Genomic DNA, 25,655 nt, shown 5'->3' with positions numbered 1-25,655 from the left:
TTTCATCCATTCATATTCTGGAGAGCACTTTTCTTTCTTTCTTTTTTTTTTTTGTTTTACATTAATGAGCTGGACTCACTCTTAGAAACCTTGGTGTCACGCTAATCCCCAGGCAACAGCCTCCGCGTCCCCCCTGCCTCCCCTGCGCAGTGACGTGAAGGTGAGCACGGTACAAACGTACGGACCAGCCGGACCTGAGCTGGACGCTGGGACTTCTTCTTCCTCCGCTTGCTGTACAATTTACTCACGAAATTTAGATCTGCTATCTACTAAAACTTCCTGAAATATGTCAGATGACTCTGTTTGATACCGGGTGAGACAGTGATGCATTCCCTGGGAGGAGGTGGAATAGCTAAGCACAGAAAAGAGCTCTTAATGCGTGACCTTGTGAGCTGTGGCTAAAATCCCTTAATAGACTGCGGGGCTGGAGGAGGCCAGGGTGCGATTGCTCAGTGCAGTTTCTTTGGCACTAGCCCCTGCCTTGCCCAGAACTTGCAAATTAGGCTAGGAGGAATCTTTTTAAGCTTTCTATTTTCTGGAGACTTTTGCCCTCTTTGCACTTGAGTGCTTTGCTCCAGGAATGAAAGTAGGCAGCCCTTTCCCAGCCATTAAGGTTTCATTTAGCAAAAGGACAAAGAATTGGCACGGGAAGGATGAAGAATGACTGCAAGGGTAAACTTGTGTGACTCCATATATTTTAGATCACAGCCTGAGGTCAGGCTCCCTTTTTTGTAATACAGATAGAGGATTTTTTGGCCTTGCAGCAGGAGGAAATGTGGAGTGATATATGAAGAAGTCACTTCTCAGCATAATTTAAGAAACAACCTCTGTTCTCAAAAGCAGGGTCCTTTGAGGCATCTGGCTCTTTCATAAAGCTCCCCGTTGATGTGCACGCACACGCACACACAACACTATACATGAAGCATCTCCAGCAGTATAGGGCATGTCACAGTGTTTTTCCAAACTTAATAATCGCTGTTGAATCATTTAGGACTCCACAACAATATCTTAGAGGACGGATCCCTTTATCTCTGCAGAGAAGGGAGAAAGTCCTTCTCCCCCCTCCCAACAAACCCCAGCAGTTGGGCTGTTAACCTGCCAGGGTGTCTGAAACTCCCCAAAAGTGGTTGTGTGGCCCAAGTGGGTCTCAGCCTGCTGTGTCCACTGCCTTTTTTGGATATTATCTCCCTACCTTGGGCTTCAGCTTCCTTAGTTTAACTAATTTAGTTCCTGCACTCACTAGGTCCTGATTTTTGATCTCTGAGATCTGGCGGGATTTCTCCAGAGGGAAGGAGGAACACCTTTTTTTCCCCAGTCACCTCCATTCAGTGGTTTTATGTGTACTTCCAATTTCCAGACAATATTTCGTTCCCCTTCACGTTGCCTGCAGCTTCTCAACCACCGCCCCTCTCTCCTGCTCCGGTTCCTGCCCTAGCTCCTCTCCCATCCTTCTTTTCTTCCATGGGAAGAACGCATGCATTACTGTGAGTGTGCATGGCTGAAGGTGTGTGTGTGTGTGTGCCTGAGAAAAATGAGGCAGACACGGAAAACAAGCAAATCACATTATATATTGCAGGCAATAATGTAGCTCCCAGGGGACAGAGATAATATAGTGAGAGACAAAGGAACAATAGACTTCGCTGGCCTGAGCGCTCACTTGATTGTGGCTTTTCTGGAATTATTCTTCCTCTGCATGAGTGGTGAATCGGGCCTGGGAGCTGATAAGAGATCAGGATGCGGTCCGGGGGCTGTGGTGGGGATGTGCATCGTTTTGTTTGGGAGCCCCCGTCGTACATATTGCTCTTAGGGGGAGACTCTTGCTCCGCACAGGAGCCCCGCAGCACAAGGGATGGGGATTATTTTAAATCTGGCTGTGGTTTTTTGTGGTTTGGAAAAACACGTCGCTGTCTGAGGGGCTTTGTCCGGAGAGCTGTGTTGGTTTGCATTCCCATTTAGGGGTGGGTGCCGTTAGCGGTGTGGGGGAAGCAGCAGAGAGTCCCTGAGTTTTGGATGCAGAAAGAGGCATCAGGATGAAACCGCTGGCATTAACCGTGCAGGGTGCTCCCCCCTACGCCGCATCTGCGGCTTGGGGTGCTTGCAGGACACGACGGGGCTAACAAGTCCCCAGGTTTGCAGGCGGCTGAGCGGGGGGCGCAGGGCCAAGTTAAGGCAGAGGCTGTCGGGGTACATGATGGGGATGGCTTTCCTCACCAGCCCAGGCGGCAAGGAGCCTTCCAAACCAAAGCACTGCCGGCTTTTGGAAAAATCCCAGCCGGGACACTCTCCTGGGGGCTCCCCAAAGTTCCCTCTACGGAGGCAGCCAATGCTTTGAGATGTGCTTCAGACTTCCCTTTTTTCCTTCTTCTTTCCTCCCTTTCTCCATTTCTTCTTTTTCCTTCTTTCCTTCTCCTTCCTTCCTTCTCTTTTTTCTTTTCTCTTCTCTTCTCTTCTCTTCTCTTCTCTTCTCTTCTCTTCTCTTCTCTTCTCTTCTCTTCTCTTCTCTTCTCTTCTCTTCTCTTCTCTTCTCTTCTCTTCTCTCTCTTCTCTCTCTTCTTTCTTTTCTCTTTTCCTCTTCTTCTTCTTTCTTTTCCTTTCTCTCTGTCTGTCTCTTTCTTTCTCTCTTCTGCTTTTTCTTTCTGTCTGTCTGTCTGTCTTTCCACCTTTCTTAGACCTCAGCAAATTCCAGGAAGGCATCAGTTGTCTTTAACACCCAAAGGAAAAATCGAAGGGAAGGGTTCAATTACTCGCATGAAAAATGAGTCTCCTAACCGAGGTCTATCCATTTGCTAGTTGTGCTTGTTTTAAAACTGAATTATAGAGACTGCACATTTTTCTGGAGACAAATGCATTAATTTTTCTCAAAACAGACAAGAGGGAAGCAGAGGGAAAATAAGATAATAAGAGTTTCCACAGTGATTTATATGCCTTTGTGAAAAATAATGGGGGCAGGCAGCAGCGCACACCGGCAGCCCGTGGGGGAAGTGGCAGGGCGGGTGGCAGGGGCGACTGCAAGGAAAACTGCCAGAAGCCCAAGTAAGATTGTTGGTGTTAGATGATATAAGATCACTTTATGTCTCTGGCTGGCTTGAAAAATCTCTCTTTCTCTGTCTATATATACACACATAAAATATATGCCATATGATGCACTTAAAATCAGCACAGGCTATGCTGTTTATACAGGAAAGGATTGTGTTTCTCGCCGACCTCTTCCCAGCCCTCCTTCTTCTGCCAAAGGATAAACTGGGACCTTTAGAAAACAAAGTGGTGGCTACAATTTTTAACAGATTTGCTCTTGCATATATTTATATAGGGCAGGCAAGCCCTTCCCCAGGGCCGGCTGCCTGTGCTCTCGGGCAAAAACCAGGGGGGTTGAGTTTATTTTTCTTTATCTGTTCACTTTGGTTTGATTTATATGCTAAAAGAGATATTTTTATTATAGTGCATAAATTGGGTTTCTTTATTGCTCATGAGAGCTGTTTCCCAAAATTGGACTATTTATATAGTGCACTGATTGCAGACTATTTCCAATCTTAATGTCTAACTGTAGGGGATAAAAAAAAAATACACCAAATCGTATTTTTTTAAAAGCTACAACCTCTTTTTAAGTAAGATGAAATGAGTAACTTTTTCTCGAGACGATGTTGTGGCACTCAGCGGCTCCCAGGAAATCATCTCGTTTTAGCAAGTAAAGGCTTTTGGTGGGAACTGGAGACTCGAAGGGTTTGAAGCAGTTTTGCGGTTTGCCCATTGGTGTAATCCACGGGAAACACATCCGGGAGGCCAAAGGCCACCGGGGCTGTAGTACCTATGCTGATGGTTGTCTCCAATTACTTATAGGAATGATTCAATGAGTTTATTCCCCGTTGGTTTCTGAGTAGAAAATCCTGTGGTGTTCAGACGGATAAGAGAACAGAGGGAGGCTGGAAGTGATGCTTTAAAGCAAAACCTAAAGCTGTTCCAGGGCAGATGGTTAATTGTGTGGTTCAATTTATTTGCCTAAATGCAAATCACGTCCCGTTTGCCCATGGCGCCAGGGGAACCGGATTCCTGTTTGTTTTGCTAAAAACTGGGCTGAGATCTCACTGCATCCTCTGCAGCTCCCACATGAAGCTCCCCTGCAGCGAGAAGGCTTTGTGGTCCGCAGCAGAGGATCACCGTATCTCCAGGGCTGGTGGAGAGGAGAAACATCAGCTCCCACGGAGAAGGGCTGGGATGGCAACGAGCCGCCAACACCATGTTGGTTTGTAGGGTTCAGCCTCCCATCTTCATGGCTCCAGGCCCCTGAAGGTGCTTTAGTGGATGGCAGCATCCCTTTCTCCCATCCCAAAACCAGGCACTGGCCCCCCGGCCCCCCCAGTCCCCTCCGGCCTCGGACCAGGATGGCATTTCGAGGGGTTCCCAACTTCCCAAATGGGCCTAATTGAAGCCTAAAGAGATTTTTCACAGATTCATGGCTTTTCAAAGGAGAAATTTGCATATTAATAAGAAGCTGTTCAGACTGATTGGCTTAATGTGTTTGGGGTAAGTATAATTAAATGTCAAGGGAAATATATCATGAAGTAATGAAGCTGAAGCTAATTTATCAAAAAATGAGTCCTAGAGAGGGAGACATTTCCAATAATAAACAGTTCTTTAACCTTCCTCTTTAAGGTGATTTGCTTAGTCAGGGCTGAAATGTGTGGTCTTGAAGATCCTTGAGTGAGAGAGATGGTTGCAGGTTTGGGGGTTGAGGTTTTTCCGTGTTCGCCCTCGTACAAACCCCTCTGCCCTGGCACCCCAAGGCTGAGCCCATCAGGAGGGTTCACCCGGGACAAGGTAGGGGAAGGTGCAGCTCTGGTCCCTCCGAGGCCACCCAGCAGAGCCTGGGAGGATGTTTGGGGGGATATACATGTGTAAGACTTCAGGGGTGCCCTTAGGGAAGAAGAAAAGGCTTGAGGTTTAATTATATCAGATGCTGGGTCACTTATGCCATTTTTTTTCTCGTCTCTCAGTCTTTTCTCTTTACTCTGTAAGCTTTTCAGAGCACGTGCCATCTCCTGCTCCGTTCACGTACTAGCCGGGGATAAAGATCAGCCCATACAGGCACAGCTTTAATATGAACAAAAAATGCGGTGCACGTTCAGAATTGCGATGCAGGTCCCAAAACTGGTTATTTTAACATCCCAGTTGAGGAGGGTGAGGTCAAGGCTGAAGGCCACGCCGGTCCCTACGAAGGCTGTGGCTCTTCCGCATCCTTCTGTGTGATGGGAGGAGGTTGTGAGCTCCCTCCCCACAGCGCAGCTGTGCAGTGGGTAAATGGCCATGCACTTTTCAGCAAACCTGCTGCTTTGGGTGAGTGCTGGGTTCATAGGATTCATCTCCAGCTGTGCACTGACTGTCCTCTGCCACCCGCCTCCAGCGGTGACTTACTCCCCCGCGCAGTGGGAGTGGGACTGGGAGCTCTTGGTTTGCACTTCGTGCACTTGCAAGGGAGAAAGGCAGGGTGCAAGGCTGTAAAAGGATCGTGCCCATTGTCTCAGCTGGAAAATCCTCCTTTTGCATAATACAGCATCGAGGGGAATCAGCAGGTTGCAGAATGATAGAGGCATCTGTAGAAGAGAGCAGAACTCGTGTCCATTTTCATTAAGAGGCACCACAGTTACAACAAAAAACAGCACCAAAAAGCCAACAGAACCAGCCACCTCAAGACTGAATTTACCCAAGCAAATCCATCCGGGAAATGAGGAATCACTTTTCATTTGGGAGCTACGTTGTAAATATGATGAAATCACTGTGGCCCTGATTTTACTCCCTTGTAAGAATTAGCTGGTGCTGCAGGGATTTGATAAACGGCTCATGCCCTACACTTGGACCCCCGACCGCTGCCGGGGTTAGGCTTTCACCAGGTGCTGGAGAGACCACTGAGATGTAAAAACATGAGGGATCAAAAAAATACATGTCAGTGCCGGAGGTGATGAGCGCTGGGATGAGCGCTGGGTCCAGGCCTGCTGAGGAAGGGCAGGGTTTGTGCTCCCCGGTGCATGGCATACCCCAAAACTGCACTCACTAAAGCTGCTGGGAGTGCCTTGAGAGGAGCTCTAAGGCTGGGTTAAAGAGCAGGCTTGTGTCCAGGCCAAAGGGGAACCGCTGCAGGACTCCTCGGCGGCAGAGATGGCTGATGAAGCCATCCCCAAGCCCAGCAGAGAAAGCTCCTTTAGATGGTGCCTGTGGTGCCTCCATTCCCATACAAAGGACAGAGACATGGTGAAGGGGTCTATGGCCAAGGGCTCCATAGCTGGGATTTGCCAGCTGGGATTTACCAGCGACGCCACTGGGCAGGACCCAGAATCCTCCCAGACGGATGCAGAAATGTGCCACAATGACTTGGCTTTTTAGCCATTGGAAAGAAAACAACTAAAAACCGCCCCTTTTCCAAATCCCAGCTGGTCAGCCTGGAGGAAGCGGCGGTGCCACCCATGATTGCCTCAGCTCCAATGAGTTTCTTGTTCCAGCAAAGAAAATCAATGGCTTGCACGGCTAATGGCATCAGAGAGTTTCTGCTTGTCGATAGCACTTAGGCACTGGCGGTCTCCGGGAGATGTCCAGATGTGCCTCCCAGCACAGCAGATTTTCAGGAGCCTCTCGGCACGGTTCCTTCTCCCAGACCAGTCATGGGATGCCAGGACAGCGGCTTTGCCTCTCGCCACCGGCATCGCCTTCGCTAGGAGCCAGGAGGCCACCGGCCGCCTGCCTGAGCACAGGGCTCCCCGCTTACCTGCTGCCCTCAAAGCAGCAGCTCTGCCTGTCAATAATCAGAACAATTAGGCAGAAGGCTTGTACATTGTAATTAGCTCTGATCAGTGCAATCTCCCTTCCCTGGGCGGGGGGGCAGCAAGGCAGGAGCCAAGCACTGAAAGCACAGCAGGGGGACAGTGCTGTTGAGCAAAGGCTCCCGTGCAGCTCATCTTTGTGTGCAAATGCTCCCCTGCCCCTTCGAAACACCCCACAGCCCCATCGCTCCGGAGCCGGGGAAGCCGACGTGAAGTTACACGCGTGCCTGCTCGTATGGGTGGCTCTCGGGGGCAGAATGAACCCCTTATCTTGGGGACACTGCCGCTTCCTGCCGGGTCACCTCGGCCCCGGGTCCGCGGGGCGGCAGCCGCCCTGCCCTTGGCCAGGGATTGTTCCTGCTCTTCCCGAGCAAGGTCACGGCCCCGAGATCCGGAAGGAGAGTATCTACCTGCAGAGGTATCAGCAACGGCCCATGCAAGCAAGCCACTTTCTCCACGGCCTGTCTTTGATGGGTTTCCCAGCTCCTCAGGAAGGAGAAGGCTTCCTGGCTGTGACCTTGGGACGGGGTGACACCGGCTGTTGCTCCCATGGACATGGCACTGACAGCTTAGCGTCCAAGTCCCTGTTTTGGAGGCAGTGAGATTGCTGGAGTGGTTTTTCTTAAACGCTGAAGTGGTTAAACCCGCTGGTGGCAGGGAGCAGAGCTGCCCATGGTGCTCAGCATGCAACAGGGGTGCAACTCGGGGGGGGGGGGGGGGGGGGGGGGGGGGGGGAGGGGTCTGCTGAGGACCCCCCGAGAGCCTGGCACAGCCCCTGGGTTGGACTTGCTCGTAGACACCTTTGCCCGGATGCCTGATGGCATGGCATAGATGCCCAGATGGGCACGGCCGCCTGCCTCATCCCTCTGTCTCACCCTGCCCCGGACAGGCCCTGCCTTGCGGCTGGGACGCTTGGCTTTGGCTGCTGCTGGGGGTTTGGATGGGGACAGGGCATACGCCCGGGGGTCTCTGTGTCTCTGCGGGCTGCAGTTTAGGCAGAGGTTTGCACCTTGGGTGCTGGCTGCATCCCGTGTCGGGCTGTCAGCCGTCTCCTAAACTTCAGAGGGAGCTTAGCTGAAAGGAGAGGAGGGAGGGACGGGAAGGCAGCTCCGCTGATAAGATGCTGCTTGACAGATACAGCGTGGAAACAGATGCTACCGGCTGCAAATGTAATGAGATACATGAATACCAAGACTTGCTCAAATAAACGCCGGCATCCACCATAAGGACGAGCTCGGGAACTCCCGACAACGCTAACTGTGCACCAGCAGCAAGCACAGAGCAGGCTGATTTGGGGGCCGGGGGGGAGGACAGGCCCTGCCTCTGTGAGAGCATTTTATTCAGGAAGGTGGCATATTAACGGTGTGCCACGTTTATTCCCTGCAGCGATGCCTGCGGCCAGGGCTGTGCCTGCAGCACCCAGCAGTGACCGTCCCTGCAGCCCGGGCTCCAGTGCAGGTGAAGGTGCCTGCACTCAGGGCCGGCTGCCTGCCACCAGGTCTGGTTTTGGGGGTATTTTCTAAGTGCCTAAAAGTGATGATACGCCCCGTGTGCTTTGAGAACTGCCCTTTCATCCCAGCACAGCTCAACACAACAAGGCCCTGTTTTCATGCATGCTTTGATTTTAAATCCCTCTGGAGTCTTGGGGATAGTAAAAAACCTGTGTCCTGGGAGGGACCTCGCTGAGCCAAGGTGGCAGGAGGCTCCTCAGCACATCTCGGGGGGCAAATAACCCAGGGACCGTTTACCCCTTGTAGAAATGAAGCAGTCCTGCCACCTTTCCGACCACGGCCAAGGGAACAGAACCACGGTTATCCCAGCAGGTGATGCACTCATCCTGCATGGTTTGCAGTGGTTCAGTGGGGACAGAAGAGCAGAGCCAGAAGAAAACCCAAGGCCCCTGACCCCACTGCAGTTGCTTCGCGAGGGTGCAGGTGTCCTCTGGAAGATGACAGTTGTGTTGTAGATCCCCCCAAATAACAGTTAGATCTTCCTGAGTGTTATCTTTACCCAGAGGATGGGTAGGGATGGGAGACACCCGCGGTCTTCGTTATCCCCTCCCAGGGCCATTCCTGCCTCTGACTTTGCTCCAACCTCAGCCCAGTCCATCCTCCATTAAAACCAATGGCAAGAGTCTCCCTTTGATGTAACGTCAGTTGGACTGGATTTTACATCCAGCAATGCAATGAGTGATTTTCTTTTTTTCCATCCAGACCTCTCTGATCTTTTGCCACTTTCCTTTCAGCTTCCTCAGTCCCACAGCTTTTCTTGGAGGTTTTTTAAAAATTTTTAACAGATTCTTGAAATGCATCTTTCCATTTATTGATTTCACCTGACATCTAAAGGAGGGCAAAGCAGGAGGCTCAACTAACTCCGACATGCCCTCACAGCTCATCAAAGCAAATTTAGAGCCTTGCTAGAGCTGCCAGGGCAGCACAGCCCCTGGGCTGAGACACCGGCCTCACAGGAGGGACACATTCGTCTCTTTAGCCAGCAGTTTTTAATTTATATATGCATACATGCTACTGGTTACATCACGTTATCATTCTTGCCAGAGCATCTTTCTTTTCAATCATCTCCTGTACACACTGTAATGGTACTTCTGGGAGTGTGGGCTCGAGGGTGGGGGAAAAGCAACCACTTGTGATAGCAGGTTTTGATTTTTTTTAGAAATCTCTGTTGCAGAGTCGCTGCTTAAAACGATCTGCAAGAAAAAGAGAAATGGGGGGTGGGGGGAGGAGAAGGCAACTTGCTGGTGGCTGCAGTAGCACAGGGAGCAATGCACACCGCTTCGGGGGCATGAGGCTGCATCAAGCCGCGGTGCTTGCTGTGCCTCAGTTTCCCCATCCTCCTTGTTCAATAGCTTCATGCTGGAGAAGGCTCCATAGTTCCCCCAGGACTGCCAGCTGTGTTACGTCCACACTTGTGCCCTGTCCCAGAGACAGAAATTCTGGCAGCATTTCTATGGAGAAGTGAGAGGTGAAATAAGCCCCCTCAGACAGTTAATCTTCCCTCTCTGCTCCATTCTTCTAGCCTTGCCATAGCATCTGTAACAGTCACTTAACGCTTGACATACAGAAGGCAGCACACAAGTGAGAGGGGCAGACAATGCCATCAAGTGGGACTAAAGGGCACGAGAGTGCCAGCGCCCATCTCATTTGCTGCTTGGTTTTTCGGGTGGTTGATGGAGGGGGGTTCCCCTCAAGCCTTGAATAGTGCTGGCTCCCAGAGATGAAAGGAATGTATTTTTTTCTCCTCCTTCTCTTCTTCCTCCCATACACAAAGACCAGATAATTTTGCACGAACAAGCCAATTTCATTTTTAACCATGCTGTTGCTTCGTGGTGCAAAGGCAGGACTCGGGACGGGTGGTTGCTGGTGGGAGAGTGTCCGATCCTCCCCGTGACCCCGTGTTACTTTTCTGGGAGCAGATTTGGCTCTTCCTTTCCAGAAGGGCTCTTCCGTGGGATGCAAGGTCCCGCAGCTGACTGCAGAGCTGTTGGGCTCTTTCGGAAAGAGCAGCATTTCTTTGATATGGTTTTTCCTGCGATGACCTCTTCGGTGGCACTTCCTTAATAACAACACTTGCCATCACAAGAGACTTCCTTTCCCACCGCTGCTGTGGGCTGGGGTGCTCCAAACCCCAGCCAAACCCTGGCCGTTGACTCTGGAGCAAGAGCAAACTGCATCTGGTTTAAGCTGAGCAAGGCAAAAAGTAACGGAGAGCAGGTTTCTTCTTTGAAGATTGCTCTAAGGTGTTTATTATCCCATTCAGTGGCAGCTCACCTAGAGCCATGGAAACGTCCCGGTGAGCCCTCTTGGATTCTCTAATATCTTCCCCGGGGGCTTTCCTTCCCCACCATTTCTTTGTGTGTATCCCACTGCTTGGACCTGTAGTTTAGACTTGTGGCTCAGATGGTAAAGGCACCTGGAGGCTGGAGCAAGGTGCTCCTCAGCCCAGGCTGTCCGGGGAAGGTGTCTTGGGGTGCAGGGTGGGGGTAAGCAACGCCCTTCTGCATCTGCTGTGTCTCATACACAGCCTGCAAGTTGCAGTGGGGTTAACGGAAAGGTCCTGATAGCTAAAATCACCAGCGTCTTCATGTCTTTGTACCTTTGGGAAGGCCCAGCTCTGTGTAAACAGGCTGTGCGAAACTCCGGCTTCACGTTTCTGCTTCATTCCCATCCTTTATCCAGCGGATAGTTCCTGGCCTGCGTGCCCTTTCGGGGCTGTGGCCAGGTCAGTGGGAATGCGGCCAAAGATAAGGGTAAACATCGACATGCCAGAGGAGGCTCTGCAGCGGCAGCTCCTCCTTCGCTGCCTCTGTGCTGCTGCAAACACGTGGGGAGAGCACTAAGTCAGCCCAGCAGCATGCTGGAGGGGTCCAGGGACACGAGCAATGTCCCCAAGCTGTCACTGCCATGCAGATGCCCCGGCTGCGGGTGTTTCTACATCTCAGGTCTTGGTTGATGGTGGTTTTGCACTTTCAGGCAATACATCTGCCGTGTTTGCTGGGGTACTTGCTTACCCGCTCTGCTCGCCCCTCCTGCACCGAGCGAAGCTGTGACTGCCCCAGGAATGGGCTGAGCGTGTGCCCACATCTCAGCCACCCCCAGTTTGCTGGTGCTGGGACCAGGACATCAGCATTTGGTGAGCAGGGGACTGATCTTTCTCCTTCGCTGCTCATTTGCCTTGGGTTGTTCCCTGCTCCGGCACCGAGGAGCTGCATTGCTGCATGAAGCAGCACACGCCTGTGCTGGGCCAAACCTCAGTTTGGCCCAGTTATATTGCAATTGCCATTTCAGGCAGTGCAGAAACTCACTTTTCTGCTGCAGATGAGCTTGAGGTAGATCTGGCCGTGCACTCAGATGGAGAAGGGTGTGCAAGACCACGCAGCTGAGGCGCTGCCTCGATGCAGGGCAGTGCTGCCCCTGGCAGCACAGCCATCCTTCCTCTCTATGGCATCAGGCTGGCACACCTTGTTCTGGATGATTGTTTCAATCCCCCCAGCTCTGATTGATAGGCTGATTACTTAAAAAGTGTCGTACTAGGACTGCCAGGGAGAAGGCACTCACCTGGGGTTAAAAAGAGATGAGTCCTGCCCTTAGCACGTGACTGGGGCAGGTTTTACTAGAGGCCGGAGAGCACATGGGGCTGATCGCTGTAACCACAGCAGCTTTATTTATCGCTCTGGGTTGCGATGGTGTGAGGCCTGGTGAAGAGCTGCCCTTATCTGCTGACTTCAGCCTCCCTCCGGGAGAGAGCTGGACTAGATTTATGTGGGAAAGCCTTGCAGCAAGTCCATCCACACTGCTTTTAATGCCTTGCATGCTGTGAAGGAGCCCAGGAGGTCCTGAGCAGGACATGGCTTGGTCCAGCTGGGAGCAAAGCAGCAGGTGGACGTCACACAGCAAGCTCACCTTGAGTTTTCTGGACCCAACACCAGGAGCACCTCCCACCTCTGCAGGAAACACAGCGGCACGGGGCTGCCTCTCCTACATGAAACAGGCTGTCCCCTCCCAAAAATCTCATTTCTGGAACCACCAATGCTTGTTTTCTCACTAATCACCAGCTTCTCTTGCTGCTTTGAGTTGGTGGGACAGCAGCACAAGTTGGCTGAGGCAAAACAGCTGCTTTAACCCATTTCCCATCCCCTGATGGAGCTGGGGGGGTACCCAGTGTGGGCTGGTGGCAAACACCACCAGCACGTATCATTGCATCCATTCCTCCAAGCTGAATTTCCGGAAAGACTCAACCCTTGGATGCTCAGTCTTGTAAGGAGGGAGCCCGATATGTTATTCTGGTTTCTTGACATAAAGTGATGCTTTCTTCCCCAGAGTTGTGCTCTTGCTAAGAACAGGGACTTGAGATCGGGTGGCCTCTCTGTGGACTCTGATCTCCGGGCTTGAGCCAATACCCTGCTTGCCCTGGGAAACTTAAAGTCAAGCTTTTTAAAGGCATCATTGTACCGTCAATAAGGAGATATAAAAGCCATAACAAACATGACACCAAAGATCAGTTCCCACACCAGGAGTGTCTGAGGGTTGGGAGACTGTTACTGGGACGTCCTTATGGGACCCCAGCACTAAAGTGCCGACGTCAAGGACCGGCACACCAGGGTGCATCAGGAAATCCCAGAGCAGCACCGCGTGCGTCGCTGGGACCTGTAACCACCTGGTGCTCAGCCCTTGCACAGCATCACCCCCCCAGCCCGGCCCTCCGAGGCAGCCGACCCTGCAGCTGCGCCTCTCCCACCCTGGCCGGGTGCTGGAGGGTTTGCTGCAGCGGCTCTGAGGGAAGACAAATCCAAACCATTGCATTACCAAAGTGAAGTCCCCCAAAGCCCATTGGGGTGGGGAAGGGGCCACAACCCCCCCGTGAGCAGCAGCCCCGTGAGCTACCTCCAGGGGCTTTGGTCAGACACAGGAACGGCCGTCTCGGACACCGCTGCTGGGAAGAAAGTACAGACCTAGAAAAGGCCAGATATGAATATGCATGCATAGCCGAAATGCTCCCTTTGAGGAAAGTCTTCCTCCCCTATTATGTAATTAAATAAAGCCCCGAGCTCTACTAAAATTAAAATAACAGAATCCATTTATTCTGGCAGGGCCCACTGGTGGCTGCTCTTGCCAAAAACATTTTTGTGGTTCTTGTCTTTTCAAGTGGCTCTTTTGCAATAAAACCCAGATGCCATTAGTCCAGGGAGGCCTCCAGGCAACTGTTTACGTCCATGAAAGATGCCCTTTGTAATTAATGAATCTCCCAAAAGCTGTGGTAGCACATTCCCCGTGGCTCCTGGCGTGTCCCTGCCCGCCGGCCCTGGCAGTGGAGGTGCGTGCTCATTCCTGGGCACCGAAGAAAGCTTTTGTGTTGCAGCCTCGCCACGAAAGGGGTTACTGTCCTCCTTGGGAAGACACAGCGGAGATTTCAACCCTTATCAAAACACAAACAGAAGTCAGCTCGCCTTCCTGCTGCCCTCACCCCGCTGCTGCTTCAGCGGCTGCTGCTCTTGCTCAACAGCAAATTGCAGTTGTTATAGGGGCAGGGATCAGCTGGGGACTGAGCCGGCAGGTGGTGGGGAAGTGTGGGGGGGGTTACAACCTGGTTCCTGCGCCCTTTCAGGGGTTCAGGTGCTTCCAGATGACTCAGTCCTTGCAGGGTTTCCAAACCAGAGGGCAACAACACCTGAGAAATGTGGGCTTGGTGCGCACGGGGGGAAAAGATGATTCACGAGACTGCCCTGAGCAAAAAACCATACGAACAGCTGCACTGGGCCAGAGCAAAGAGCCGTCCAGGCCAGTGCTTTCTTCCAGATGGTGGCTGGTATCAGGTATCTACAGAAGAGTGTGCAAAAGCTGGTGGTTTGTAGGGCTCCTTCTCCCATTATCTCCTCCCAGCTGTGGGCAATTGGGGTTGGGGACTCCCTGTGGCTGAAGTGGCTCTGGGACTCTCACATTTCATTGCCACCAACTCATTTTATCCACCGTGAATTTGGCCAGCCTGTTTCTGAACCATTTACGCTTTTGGCCTTTGCAGCGTCAGGTGATGGCAAATCCCACTGTAGAATTATGTGTCTGCTCGGCAAAGGCCGTCCTCGTGCTGGTTTTCAACCCATCTCCATCCTTAGCGTCAGCAGTGATTACCTTTATGTCTTCACAGCCTTCAGGATGTGCGAGAGCTCTCTCATACCCCTCAGCTTGTTTCTTCTCCAGCCTGAATGTCCCTAATTCAGGGATTTTTCCCCCGAACAGAAAGCCTCAGCAAAGACCAGCAAACATTTTGCTTCTCTAGGACCGTATCTTTGCTCAGCCTCTATGTAATGTGGTTGCAAATGGAAAGAATTGCTTTAGGAAGGGTCAGTCCTCGCTGCCTCATTTGTAACATAACGACTCAGCCTGGGGTTTGGTTGTTATTGGTGTTTTAGCTGTTGTTGGCTTTTCATTGTTGCTTTTTTGATAGATGAGTTTAATTTTGCTGGCATATTGCACAGGTTTGCAAACCAGATGTTGCTGCTGCAAGACGGTAACAGTAACGCAGGCAGGGAGCAGTTCATCACAGCACGTGGGTGTCGCAACCGTGGCGAGGTCAAAGACGAGGGGTCAGGGCGTGAGGGGGATGCAGGTCCCTGCTCCTCGGGACCCGGGGCCGCAGTTGCCATGAGAACTGCTGGTGGCACAGCGGTGAACCTCGCCAACGCTGCCGCCACCTCCCATCCATCTCCCATTCCCCCGGGGAAGGACCGGACCGTTGGCAGGAGACCAAGCTGCAGAGAGGAAAACTCTGCTGAGAGCCTGGAAGGAGGGATGGGTTTGTGTAACCACATGGTGATGGTGTGAATCACTGGTGTTTTGCAGATGCTCGCTGCTGTCCGGGGGTGATATGAATGTGAGGGGATGGGACGTGGTGTGGCAGGCAAGGGGGAACGAGGAGAGGAGCTGGGAGCACCCAGGAGGAGCAGACAAACGGCCGCTCATATGGCTCCTACACCTTCCTGGCTTGCCGCCTTTAACACGGAGGAGCTCAGGTTATCCTGCGGCCAAATCCTGCAGTCCTTTAGCAAATCATACCCAAGGCCTGGCCCAGGAGGGCTTTGAACTCTCAAGGGGACCATGGAGCAGGATGCACCCTGGCACGAGCCCCAAGCCCCTTCCCGTTCCCAGCTGGGAGAGCTTCCCGAAGCAGCCTGAGTGTAGGATTTCTTTGGGTGGAAGAAGGAAATCGCTGGGGTCAGGGGGCTGATATTGCACATTTTTATGTGACATCAGCTTGCTGCCACCTTGAAAATACCAAAAGATGGAGACTTACATCCTGGCCCTTGAAAAATCCCCTGTGCCCTGCAGGAAGGGAGTGTTGTTACTCCAGAAATTCACTGTTATTCCAGGGAATTTAAGCCAATGTGCAGGAAACCCCAGTGTGGGCAGGGAGGAATTTAAAGGGGTAGGACATTAGGACTATAGAGATGTGCTCTGTTCTTACAGTGCCATTGCAAGAAGGGAGGCAGGATCCCCCTCAAGAAGCCCCTTAGAGGCCTTGAATAGGCAAAATAAGTTTAGGTCTAATTCTAGGTAAATAGGCAGCCAAAGGAAGTGGGAAATCAGGAGTGTGTTTAGATGCTTTGCTGAATCGGAGCCTCCTGACTGTCTGCGCAAGGGGGAAAGCAAGCTGGGCTGGAGGCGTGAGGCTCAGGAGCATCCTGCCTTCGGTGCCCGGGACATCCCCGGAGCACTGCCTGCGCTCAGCTCCCCCAACCCTGCCCAGGGGCATTCGGCGCTAACGTGTCCCTCTCTCCTCCTCTCTCAGGGACCTCATGCCCAGGACCCTGGAGGGGCAGATCACCATGGAGAAGACCCCCAGCTACTTTGTCACCAAGGAGGCCCCAGCCCGCATCTCCTCCATGTCCAAGGGCACCAAGCTCATCGTGGTGGTGCGGGACCCCGTGACCAGAGCCATCTCGGACTACACCCAGACGCTCTCCAAGAAGCCTGATATCCCCACCTTTGAGAGCCTGACCTTCAAAAACAGGACTACGGGCCTGATCGACACCTCGTGGAGCGCCATCCAGATTGGCATCTACGCCAAGCACCTGGAGAACTGGCTCCTCTACTTCCCCATCGGGCAGATCCTCTTCGTCAGCGGGGAGAGGCTGATCAGCGACCCCGCGGGGGAGCTGGGCAGGGTCCAGGACTTTCTGGGCCTCAAGAGGATCATCACCGACAAACACTTCTACTTCAACAAAACCAAGGGGTTCCCGTGCCTGAAGAAGGCGGAAGGCAGCAGCAAACCCCACTGCCTGGGGAAGACGAAAGGCAGGACCCACCCCGACATAGACCAGGAGGTGGTGCAGAGACTGCGGGACTTCTACCGGCCCTTCAACATGAAGTTCTACCAGATGACGGGGCAGGACTTTGGCTGGGACTGAGGCTGAAAAAAATAATTTAAGAAAAGGAAAATATAATATAATATATATTTTTTTTACGTATCAGTAGAGAGGGGGGAAATACAGAAAAAAAAAATAGTTGTGCTGAAACATGGTTTGTTCTTTTTTTCTTCTGACACTGCTTTGTTTTCTTTCTTCTCTCAGAGGTGAGGTGATGTGTCTGACCAGAAAAGGAGGCTGTGAACAGCAACCTGGTCCTATGGACATCACCTGCAGCTTGGCTGCTTCCTTCAATGGGCCCAAGGTTTAGCACTGTCTCTGTAAGAAAAAAGCAGGTGCAAAGTTTTAGATGTCCTCATGTCCACCTCCAGAAGTGACAGGGGTGCTTGAGGGAGCTCAGAGCCTTACTGGAAGGTCAGCCAGATTTTGGCTTGCAAATGCCATTTTAGACCAGCCCTCATCACTTTTGACAATGAAACAAAAGAGGCTTAATATCTAATTTGGCTTTCAAAACCTTACCTTAGGGGATTTTTTTACTGCATGAAACCTTTGGTGAAATTTTTTTAATTTATGCAATTTTTGTTTGACTCTTGCCCCCCTCTAAATCAAGCTCTTTTCATCAACCAAACTTATTTTTCATCTTATAGAAGCCAAAACCAATATTCCTTTGTTTTGTTTTGAGACAAAACAATTTTGGTAGCCAAAAGTGAAAGGAAAGAAATGATTCTTTTGACTCTATGATGAAAACTGCCAGGTAGTCAAAAGGCCTCATTCACAGGAGTTGGCTCTAAACCAGTGTTCCCCATTGCCAGCAACGTGCACCCCTTTTGCTACGCTGACAGCAGAGCGCTTTTCCCAGGGGGGCCCATCTGAAGGGATTTGGGTGATGGCCAAGGAAGGTCCACCCTGAGATGATGCTCATGGTACACCTGTCTTGAAGGTGATGGGGGACCCACCATCCCACCACTCGTATGTAGGAAGCAAGTTCACAGTGTCTGGTGGATGCTATTTAAGCCATAATGAAGAATGTTTTAAGTTGGGCCAGTCTTAAAACAGTGGAGAAAGGGTTGTTTGGGAAAAAAAAATGAACAAAAATCACGTCCAGAAAGGGGAGAGAATGAGGAGAAGATGACGGAAGTTTTCTTGTCCTTTCCTAAAGGAAAACCGAGGGGGAAGCAGGAGCAAGAGCATTAGTTCTGCAGGGCTTTAAAAATTGTCAGGCAAAACGAATCTCCTGTTTGCAGTAACCTGGAGCTTTAAATTCTTTGCTTTGATCCTTATCACCTTTTTTGGCTGGTAGAAATGTCTCGGCAACAGAAATCTATTAGTGAAGCAGGATCTTGTATTACCATGGGCTCATTTACCTGCTGGCTCTTTATCTGCAACATTTTCTGGACTATCGGAGCACCTAATTATCGCTTGGTGCTGTATAAACACAACACGATGATGCTCCCTCTCCTGAGTCTAACTTTAAAAAGCCCCTGATGGGGTAAAACAAAGTGGGGGATCTGGTTAGGAAGAAGCCTGGGGACCAAGCTTGCTGGCTGCCTGCACACCGGCCAAGATCTTAATAAAATCACAGCAGAGCAGAGATTTCAAGGAGTCCAAAGAGAATTGTATCTGAAATTACAGTTTAACCCAAGAGGGAGTCATCTTCTCCTTAGGCTGTCCTGCTTGGCAGGTTAGGAGAACAGCTTGGTACCTGCTCAACTTCATGGCAGCAAGTTCCACTGCAGGGGTTGAGCCACATTCCCGCCTGGCTGACCTGAGCCTCCTCCTTCCTACCCATCCCTACACGCCTCCCTCCATTCCCGAGGATGCAGTGTCCTGGGACCTTCCTATCCCCTGAAGACAAAAACCCACCTGGTTTTGCATGCAAGGCCCATTTCCCAAGGCAATTAAAATAATTTCATTAGTGTTGTGAGGCCCCAGGACTTTCTCCCACCACTGTCGCCCCAAAGCCTTACCTGAGCTCAGGTTTCCGTGCCCCGGCTGGTGGAGCGGTGGCGATGGGCTGGCGGCACCAAAGCCGGGCTGTGCTCAGCAGTCTGTCCTGGCCTGGCACGGCGCGGTGCCACCCTTGCTGCCTCCACTGATACCTTCACCCCCTTCCCAGCATTCTTGTTCCAGTGTGTCCCATTTTAAGCCCCTTTTTGGCAACGTCCTGTGCCACATCTGGGTAAACGTTTTACATAATTGCCTTCTGCAAACACCTTACAGCAGAAAGGCAGATGAGGGATCCCACAGACCCCCAACAGCCCTTTCTCTCACCTGCCTTTGATCAGCCCCTCAACGTTCATGCAAGAGATGACATGAGAAAATCAGAGATGGTCAAGCAGCTTTGGCTTCATGGGGTCATGGTCCCTCCCAGCATCTCTGCAGCTCATTGCTGGAGCTCAAAGCTCCCAAATCAGAAGAAGCTGGAAGAGTGTTGGGCTCTTGGTAGCGGTCTCCCCAAAGTGCCACTGGAGACGAGGGGAGCAATCTGCTCTCTGCCCGTGCTGGCCAGATCAAAGGGGAATGGGCTTAAGGTGTAGCCAAAAGGATGGGGGTTAATTATTGGGAAAACCTTTCTAACAGCAAGGCTTGTTGGGGCAGGAATGGGAGATGGCCACCATCCCTCCTGCACTGTCCTCTTCCATCCAAGTGCAAAAGCCAAGCTGGCAGCGAGGACAAGGCGTCACTTGCTCACGGGCACAACTGAACAGTGCCAACACTACCGAGGCAGAAAATCTGAGGTTTTCCAAGCTGAAAAGAAGATTTAAGCATGTAGTTTCTTTGGTATTTCAAGGAGACTTAAGGTTGGGCTAATCTGTACATGCCTTTGACAAGTATAAATACCACTTAAGAGTATGATTTTAAAAAATCAATATAATTATATTGCTATTGTCTCTCATACGGTCACATTTAGACTAGTATAAAGCAGCTTTATAGTGCTACAGATTGTTCTTCCCGTATTGAACTAGCTATAGCAATATAAAGCACCTTCATACAAATGAGTTTCTACAACCGCCACCAAGTCACTGTCATTAAATCAGTATAGCTTCGCTGTGTACACAAGCCTAACTATCATACGTGCCTTTAAAGAACTCTTCCCAGCACATTGAACTCAGCTACATAAGCATACTTTCCCAAAAGTGCTTGAATGCTTTACTTCCACGAATTTCTGAGGGTCCGGATCCCTCGATGCACACCTAGTAAAACTATTTAGGGATCTGAGACTGTAATTGATTTTTTTGATCTGGGCCATAAGTATTTTTGAAAATCCCTCCACGTACGAACAATGGCTTTTAAAAAGAGGTCATGCAATCAAATTGCTTTGAACTCTAATTACATTTAAGCCTTTAAACTCTTTAGGCTTATTTTAAAATCCAGCCATGAAGTTTAGATTATCTTAACCTAAGAAAAATTGGAAGTAAACTATTGAAAACTGCACCCCCGCCTAGGCCTACAGTATTGAGCATGTGTATTAGAAGGGGAAAGCAAAAGTAGCTATAAATAAAAAAGAAAGTGACCTATAGAGTTTGATTTTTTTTTCGAAGCAGGAAAATCAATACATTAACGATGAGAAACTGATTAGGTGTATTAAAATTCTTCTGGTTTCAATAATCAAATGTGCCATTAGGCACTGATGAAGCTTAGTCTTACATGCCATGCAACATTTAGATTTTAGAACATCTGTTTTAAGAGGAAAAAAAAAAACCTTTTTTTAAAGGTTTATAGCATCCTATCAACGTCAAGTGCCAAATTCATCATAAGGAAGAAATTTTTTACACTGAGGGTGGTGAGACACTGGCCCAGGTTGCCCAGAGAGGTGGTGGATGCCCCATCCCTGGAAACGTTCAAGGTCAGGTTGGACGGGGCTCCGAGCAACCTGATCTAGTTGAAGATGTCCCTGCCCACGGCAGGGGGGTTGGACTAGATGGCCTTTAGAGGTCCCTTCCAACCCAAACTATTCTATGATCCTATGAACTTTGAGCAGACAGACACATCTCCTTCACCCCCCCATTTGCAGCACTGCACGGGTGCCCCTTGGTCAACAGGCAGTGGGTCTGCTGCGGGTCTGCACAGCACCTTGCCGAGCTCAGCCCCACAAACGGGGCACTGCAGCCCTGGTGCACAGCAACCTCTATGAGCTTTGGGTACAGGGGTGCTGAGCACAAGTATTGCACTTATTCTGCAAAAATCAGGGTTTTTTTCCACTGATAGTAGTGACATGCTTTGGCACAAGCTTGTAGAGCCCAATTCAGAAAGTCTCAGCTGAACATGAGACCTGCCTATAGCCCGCTGCAGCGGCAGCTTTCAGCCAAACCCAAACTGTGGGAAGGCTCTTTGCACCCTGCTTCAACCGGCCACACCTGGAAAATTTCAGAGAAACGGGTTTTTCTTTACCAGTGCAGTTTGGCAAGACAAAAACCGGCCCCTCTGCTGCGGTGATTCGCATCTGTGCGATTTCTGGAAGGGCAAGGACCGCGGTGGCTGCTGCGTCCACGCTGTAGTTGATGCTGATTTCGTGCTGTGGGGAATTTAATCAACACCTAAGGAAATGCTGCTACCCAGTAATTTACACAGTTAAAAACACCACTGTGCCACGGAGATCAGTGTATGAGACTCCTTTACATGGTATTCGGGGTGGTCTTTGGGGTACAGCACTAAGAAGTTAAATTTCCAGCAAAGATTTGGCCGTTCCTACCTTGCATGCAGTTATTTTGACTAACACTGATCCTTAGCCTCCTCGGTTCTCCCGCATACACACTAGCATACACAATGTTAGGTCTCCAGTTTAGGAAAAAAAAAAAAAAATTGCCCATTTTCTTAACCATTAAAAAAAAATCTTGTTCTTATATAATGGTTTCTGGGTTTTCTCTTCTCCCTGCTTGGTGATACTGTCATCCTTCTCCCTTTGGTGCTATTCCAGTATGAAACAGACTGATTTTAATTTAATTTAAGAATGAAAAAGCACACATTTAATAAAGTTTACGGGTACTGAGAGGCTGTGCTCTCTTTTTGCTGGTGGCAGCAACCTGGAAAGAGTGGGCAGGTTTATAAAAGAGGGGAAAACACAGAATTACCCACTTGTGTCTGATTTTAGTCTCCTAAACCTAACGCACTCCGCGACAGCTGGGGGGGGCTCTGCCTGCTGTGAACTCCCCAGCGGCGTCATTGGCATGTTTCTCCGGCAAGCTGAATGTCATACTCCTTTCTTTAGATTGCAAAAAACCTTGAAAAGTCAGGTCTTCGCGGCTTCCCCCTGCCATTCACTCCCTCAGCCGTCTCTGGCCCTGCCACGTCCACAGCGTTTCGCCACCGAGTTTGATGAATTCCTGCTTTCCCCCAACCCGGTAGGAGAGGAACGGACCCAACTCACGGTGCATTGCGTGAAACCCAAGGTGGAAACAATTCACCAAGAAATATATACAGCGGAGCAGCCCCCGTATATCAGGTTTTCTGTGTGGTCAGGTAAAGTGATATTCTATTTACTTTTTTAGATGTATAAACAGATTAAGTCCCAGGGAAAATATGCTCCCAAACTTCATAATATTTTATTAAACCGCTGAAGTTTAATATAATCTTTTGGCTTCCACAGAAAAATGTTCCATTTCTTTTCTGAGCACCTTTGATTTTATTTTCTTTTAATTACTGTTATCCGGAGTTAACAATGTGGGTTTTGCACTCCACCCAGCAAGGACTATCCAGATTAGAAGTGGGGAATTTTGCTGAAATACAGAAATATCTATGTGGTGGTAAGGAGTCAACGACGCCTGGGCGGAAAACTCTGGAGAAGCCAATGTGCAGAATGAATTCCCCTCTGCCAGGCAATAAGGCGGCTGCATTCCTCAATTCATAGCATTTATTACCTAAGACATTGGCCAGCCATAGCTTTTGAAAAAAATTACACATCCTTCATCTTACGCCTGTCCACACCGCTGCGCAGGGGCTGGCGCGCCGCTCAAGCTCGCTCCGTCCCGGAGGCAGCGCAGCTCATTGCTCCATGGGGGAAAGCTCTCATTAATTCAGGTCCGACGCTGCCCTCAGGCTCAGTACCGCACCGTGTGAATGCAGCTTTGGATGCATTGTCTATCCGGGTGTGAAGTTGCTAGCGAAGGCCAACACCGTGCCGAGCCTCAAGCGCACCGCTCAGCCAGAGACCTTCCAAATCTGATGACCAAGAAATGCCCTAGGGACAGCCCGGCTCATGGCGAAAGCTGCTGGGAGCCAAGCAGAGCTCTTCAAGAAAGACTCAGCACCTGCATTTCAGTATCGTTAAATAGGAATAATAATGGTAATAATCATCTCACGGTTCTTAAGACAACTGTGTAATTTCTGGAGGCCAAATTCACTGGTGTGAGTGTTACTCGAGGTCCTCAGTGCAGCAGAGGAACTTCAAACACAGCTTATCAGCCACAAGTACATCTCCCTTGCCAAACCTCTTTGCTATTTCCTCTCCTCCAACTCAGAACAGTCCTGGTAACGGAGGGTCCTTCTTCACAGACACACCAGCATCTGGCCTCTGTGAGTTCCTCCATTAACGCCCGGGCAATGGTGATGTTGTAGACAGGATTAGACCCGCTCGACCACAGTTTCTCCAACTCATTTCTTTTGTTCTTTCACCAACAGCTGTGATTTAGGGCATGTGAGCAACATCTAAAGGAAATGACTGAGAGGTATTGGCTGGGGAGCACTTACCTTCCCTTGTACAGGGCTTATGGAACAGAATCAATAGATTTTCTATACTGCTCACTGCTGGAGACCCCCCATGGCTGGGCACAGAACAGATGGCAACGGAGTGAAAAAATTCTCCCGAGAAGGACAAGTTTAAGAGCACAGAGGAAAGCAGCCAAATGCATCGTATCGACAGGGCAAACACAGTCACGAATCTAATTACCTGCCCCTCCACACGCCTGCAGCTGCACACTGCCTTGTCTGCAGCTCACCGGGACTTTGCTGGTGAAAAAACAGCCTCAGCGGCTTCCCGGGACCCACAGCATCAGGGTGTGCAAAAGGGTTTGTGCTTTGACCGCAGGCTCCCCCTGCAATCAGGGCAGGATCCAGCAAGGCGCAGGGCTGGGCAGGGCTGGTGGAGGCAGAGGAGAGCATCCAGCCGGGGCCCTCCAAGCACATTATCAGTTCCGCAGCATCACAGGATTTGCTCGATTGCCAGGAGCCATTTCCTACTTGTTGTTTTAATCAGCTCTTCTGACCAAAAGAGCCTGTCTGCTAAGCTCAGTCAGGGTCTGTTGTCCAAAGTGAAGCCACAGTCCAAGGACCACAGTTCAGGGGCACATCCTATCCCACAGACACATCTCTAGCCACCTGCCATGGGAATTATAAAGATATAACCAACGGCATCACGACACCATGATTTAAAAAAAAAGCCACTGTGGTTCCCTGTAACTCAAAACCAGTATTGGCCTGAGACCAAACTCCTCCGTTTTCCACAATGAGAAGATTCAAGGTTAAATAAAGAAATTATCTGTATGGCTACCCATGTGAGTTGCTGGCAGGGCTGGGGCTCAGGACACGGCCAGCTCTGCCCATATAAATTGGATATTGCCCCTGTATGTCTCGGTGAGCAAGAGGTGCCATACGAGCTCTCCCTGGTCCGCAGCTGCCCCGTCTGGCACAAGCCGTGTCATCCGGAGCAGACACTCATGTAAGAGGTGCCTGGAAGATGCTGCTGGTGTAGTAATGGGCTGCCCGTACACATCACCACATCTGCCACCAGGATCAAATCTGAGCTTTCACTGCCTCAGAAAAGCTTATTAATGGAAGAGCTGACCGGTCTCCAGCCGGAGCCCAGCCCTGGCCGCAGCACCCCGCACCCCTGCGTGGCCAGATCCCGGGTGCGGATCCTGCCTCAGTCAAACAGAAGCTGCGGCTCGTTTTCCAGGCAGCACGGGAATGCCCATCCAAAGTCAAAGTCTCACATTTCAATCTCAGACACAATGCGGCCCGGAGCCGGGGAGCTCGTGGGGAGAGCGTGGGGTTCGCGGTGCACGTCGGACCCTCAGCACCGGCGCTCCGGAGGGAAATGCCACAGAGGAGCCTGCCCGGACACAACCGCTGCCCGGCTGGCCAAACTGGCCGGGGGAATTCATCCTGGTTTGACACCCCGTATTTTACCAGCTTTACTAAAGGGAAAATTGTCATATGCTTCTACTTTTCGAGGAGCTGAGCTGTCCTTTAGATAGCAGCTGCCAGCATAAATATACATGAGGAACAGGTTTTCAGTTCCTGAAAAATGTCTAAAAATTGTAAACAATTCTCAAGTCATATGGGGATAAACAGTCAGAATTTCAATATTGTTTATAGCTTTTAAAAAACAACAGTTGTTTGAGTTCCGTCAAGCCAAGCATTTTGGATAGATAATTTTTAAACATTTGGTTTCAATTCTCCCAAACCTTCAGCAAAGAAGCCCCAGTCATGCTATACTTCGCTTACAATTCAAAATTAAAAGTATTATGGACTAGAAAACCGGATGTTTCTATTTCAAAAAAGAAATGGTCTCAGATATTGGACCATCTTGGAAGACCCTTTCAGAAAAAGAAAAAAGAAGAACACTTGGTCAAGATGTTTATCCAGGCTGATCTTCTCCTGCTTAAAGTTTCAGTTTTGTTGAATTAGTTGTTTGCTTTGTTTAACAAACAACAATACTCTGTCAAAAAAAAAAAAATCCCGACAGGTACCGTTTGTCAGCCTGAGAGCAGAAACTTTCCCCCTTGGCCCAATCCTTCCCCCGTCAGCGTGCACTACAGTGTTCCTCCCTGGCACTGGCCACCGCTCCCCGTGCAGACGCTTTGCAACTGGGCAGAGTGGAAAACAGAGTTCTTTAATTTCCTCTTTGCATTAGAGTTCATTAGGAAAAATCCAGAGGCCCCTCATCGAGCAAATGGCTGCATTTGCATGTCTTCTGTGGATGTTTAAATTATATCTTCCTGTAGGGTTTTTTTTTTTCCTTTTCTTGTGTCTTT

The 25,655-nt window shown here is 50.3% G+C and overlaps 1 protein-coding gene across 1 annotated transcript in view; it reads left to right on the top strand.

The window, feature by feature from the left end:
- The window catches only part of LOC143167961 (heparan sulfate glucosamine 3-O-sulfotransferase 3A1-like), a 38,883-nt gene extending 20,352 nt beyond the window's left edge, over positions 1–18,531 (top strand). The window contains exon 2 of the mRNA XM_076353952.1: positions 16,107–18,531. Coding sequence (XP_076210067.1) covers positions 16,107–16,725 — 619 coding nt within the window. The 3' untranslated portion in view covers positions 16,726–18,531. The remainder of the gene's footprint in view (positions 1–16,106) is intronic.
- Positions 18,532–25,655: the final 7,124 nt, after the last annotated feature.

The sequence above is a fragment of the Aptenodytes patagonicus genome, chromosome 16 (genome assembly GCF_965638725.1).
Source record: "Aptenodytes patagonicus chromosome 16, bAptPat1.pri.cur, whole genome shotgun sequence".
NCBI classification, from domain to species: Eukaryota; Metazoa; Chordata; class Aves; order Sphenisciformes; family Spheniscidae; genus Aptenodytes; species Aptenodytes patagonicus.
The sequence above is the reverse complement of the archived record's forward strand: the minus strand, read 5'-3'. Positions and strand labels throughout refer to the sequence as shown.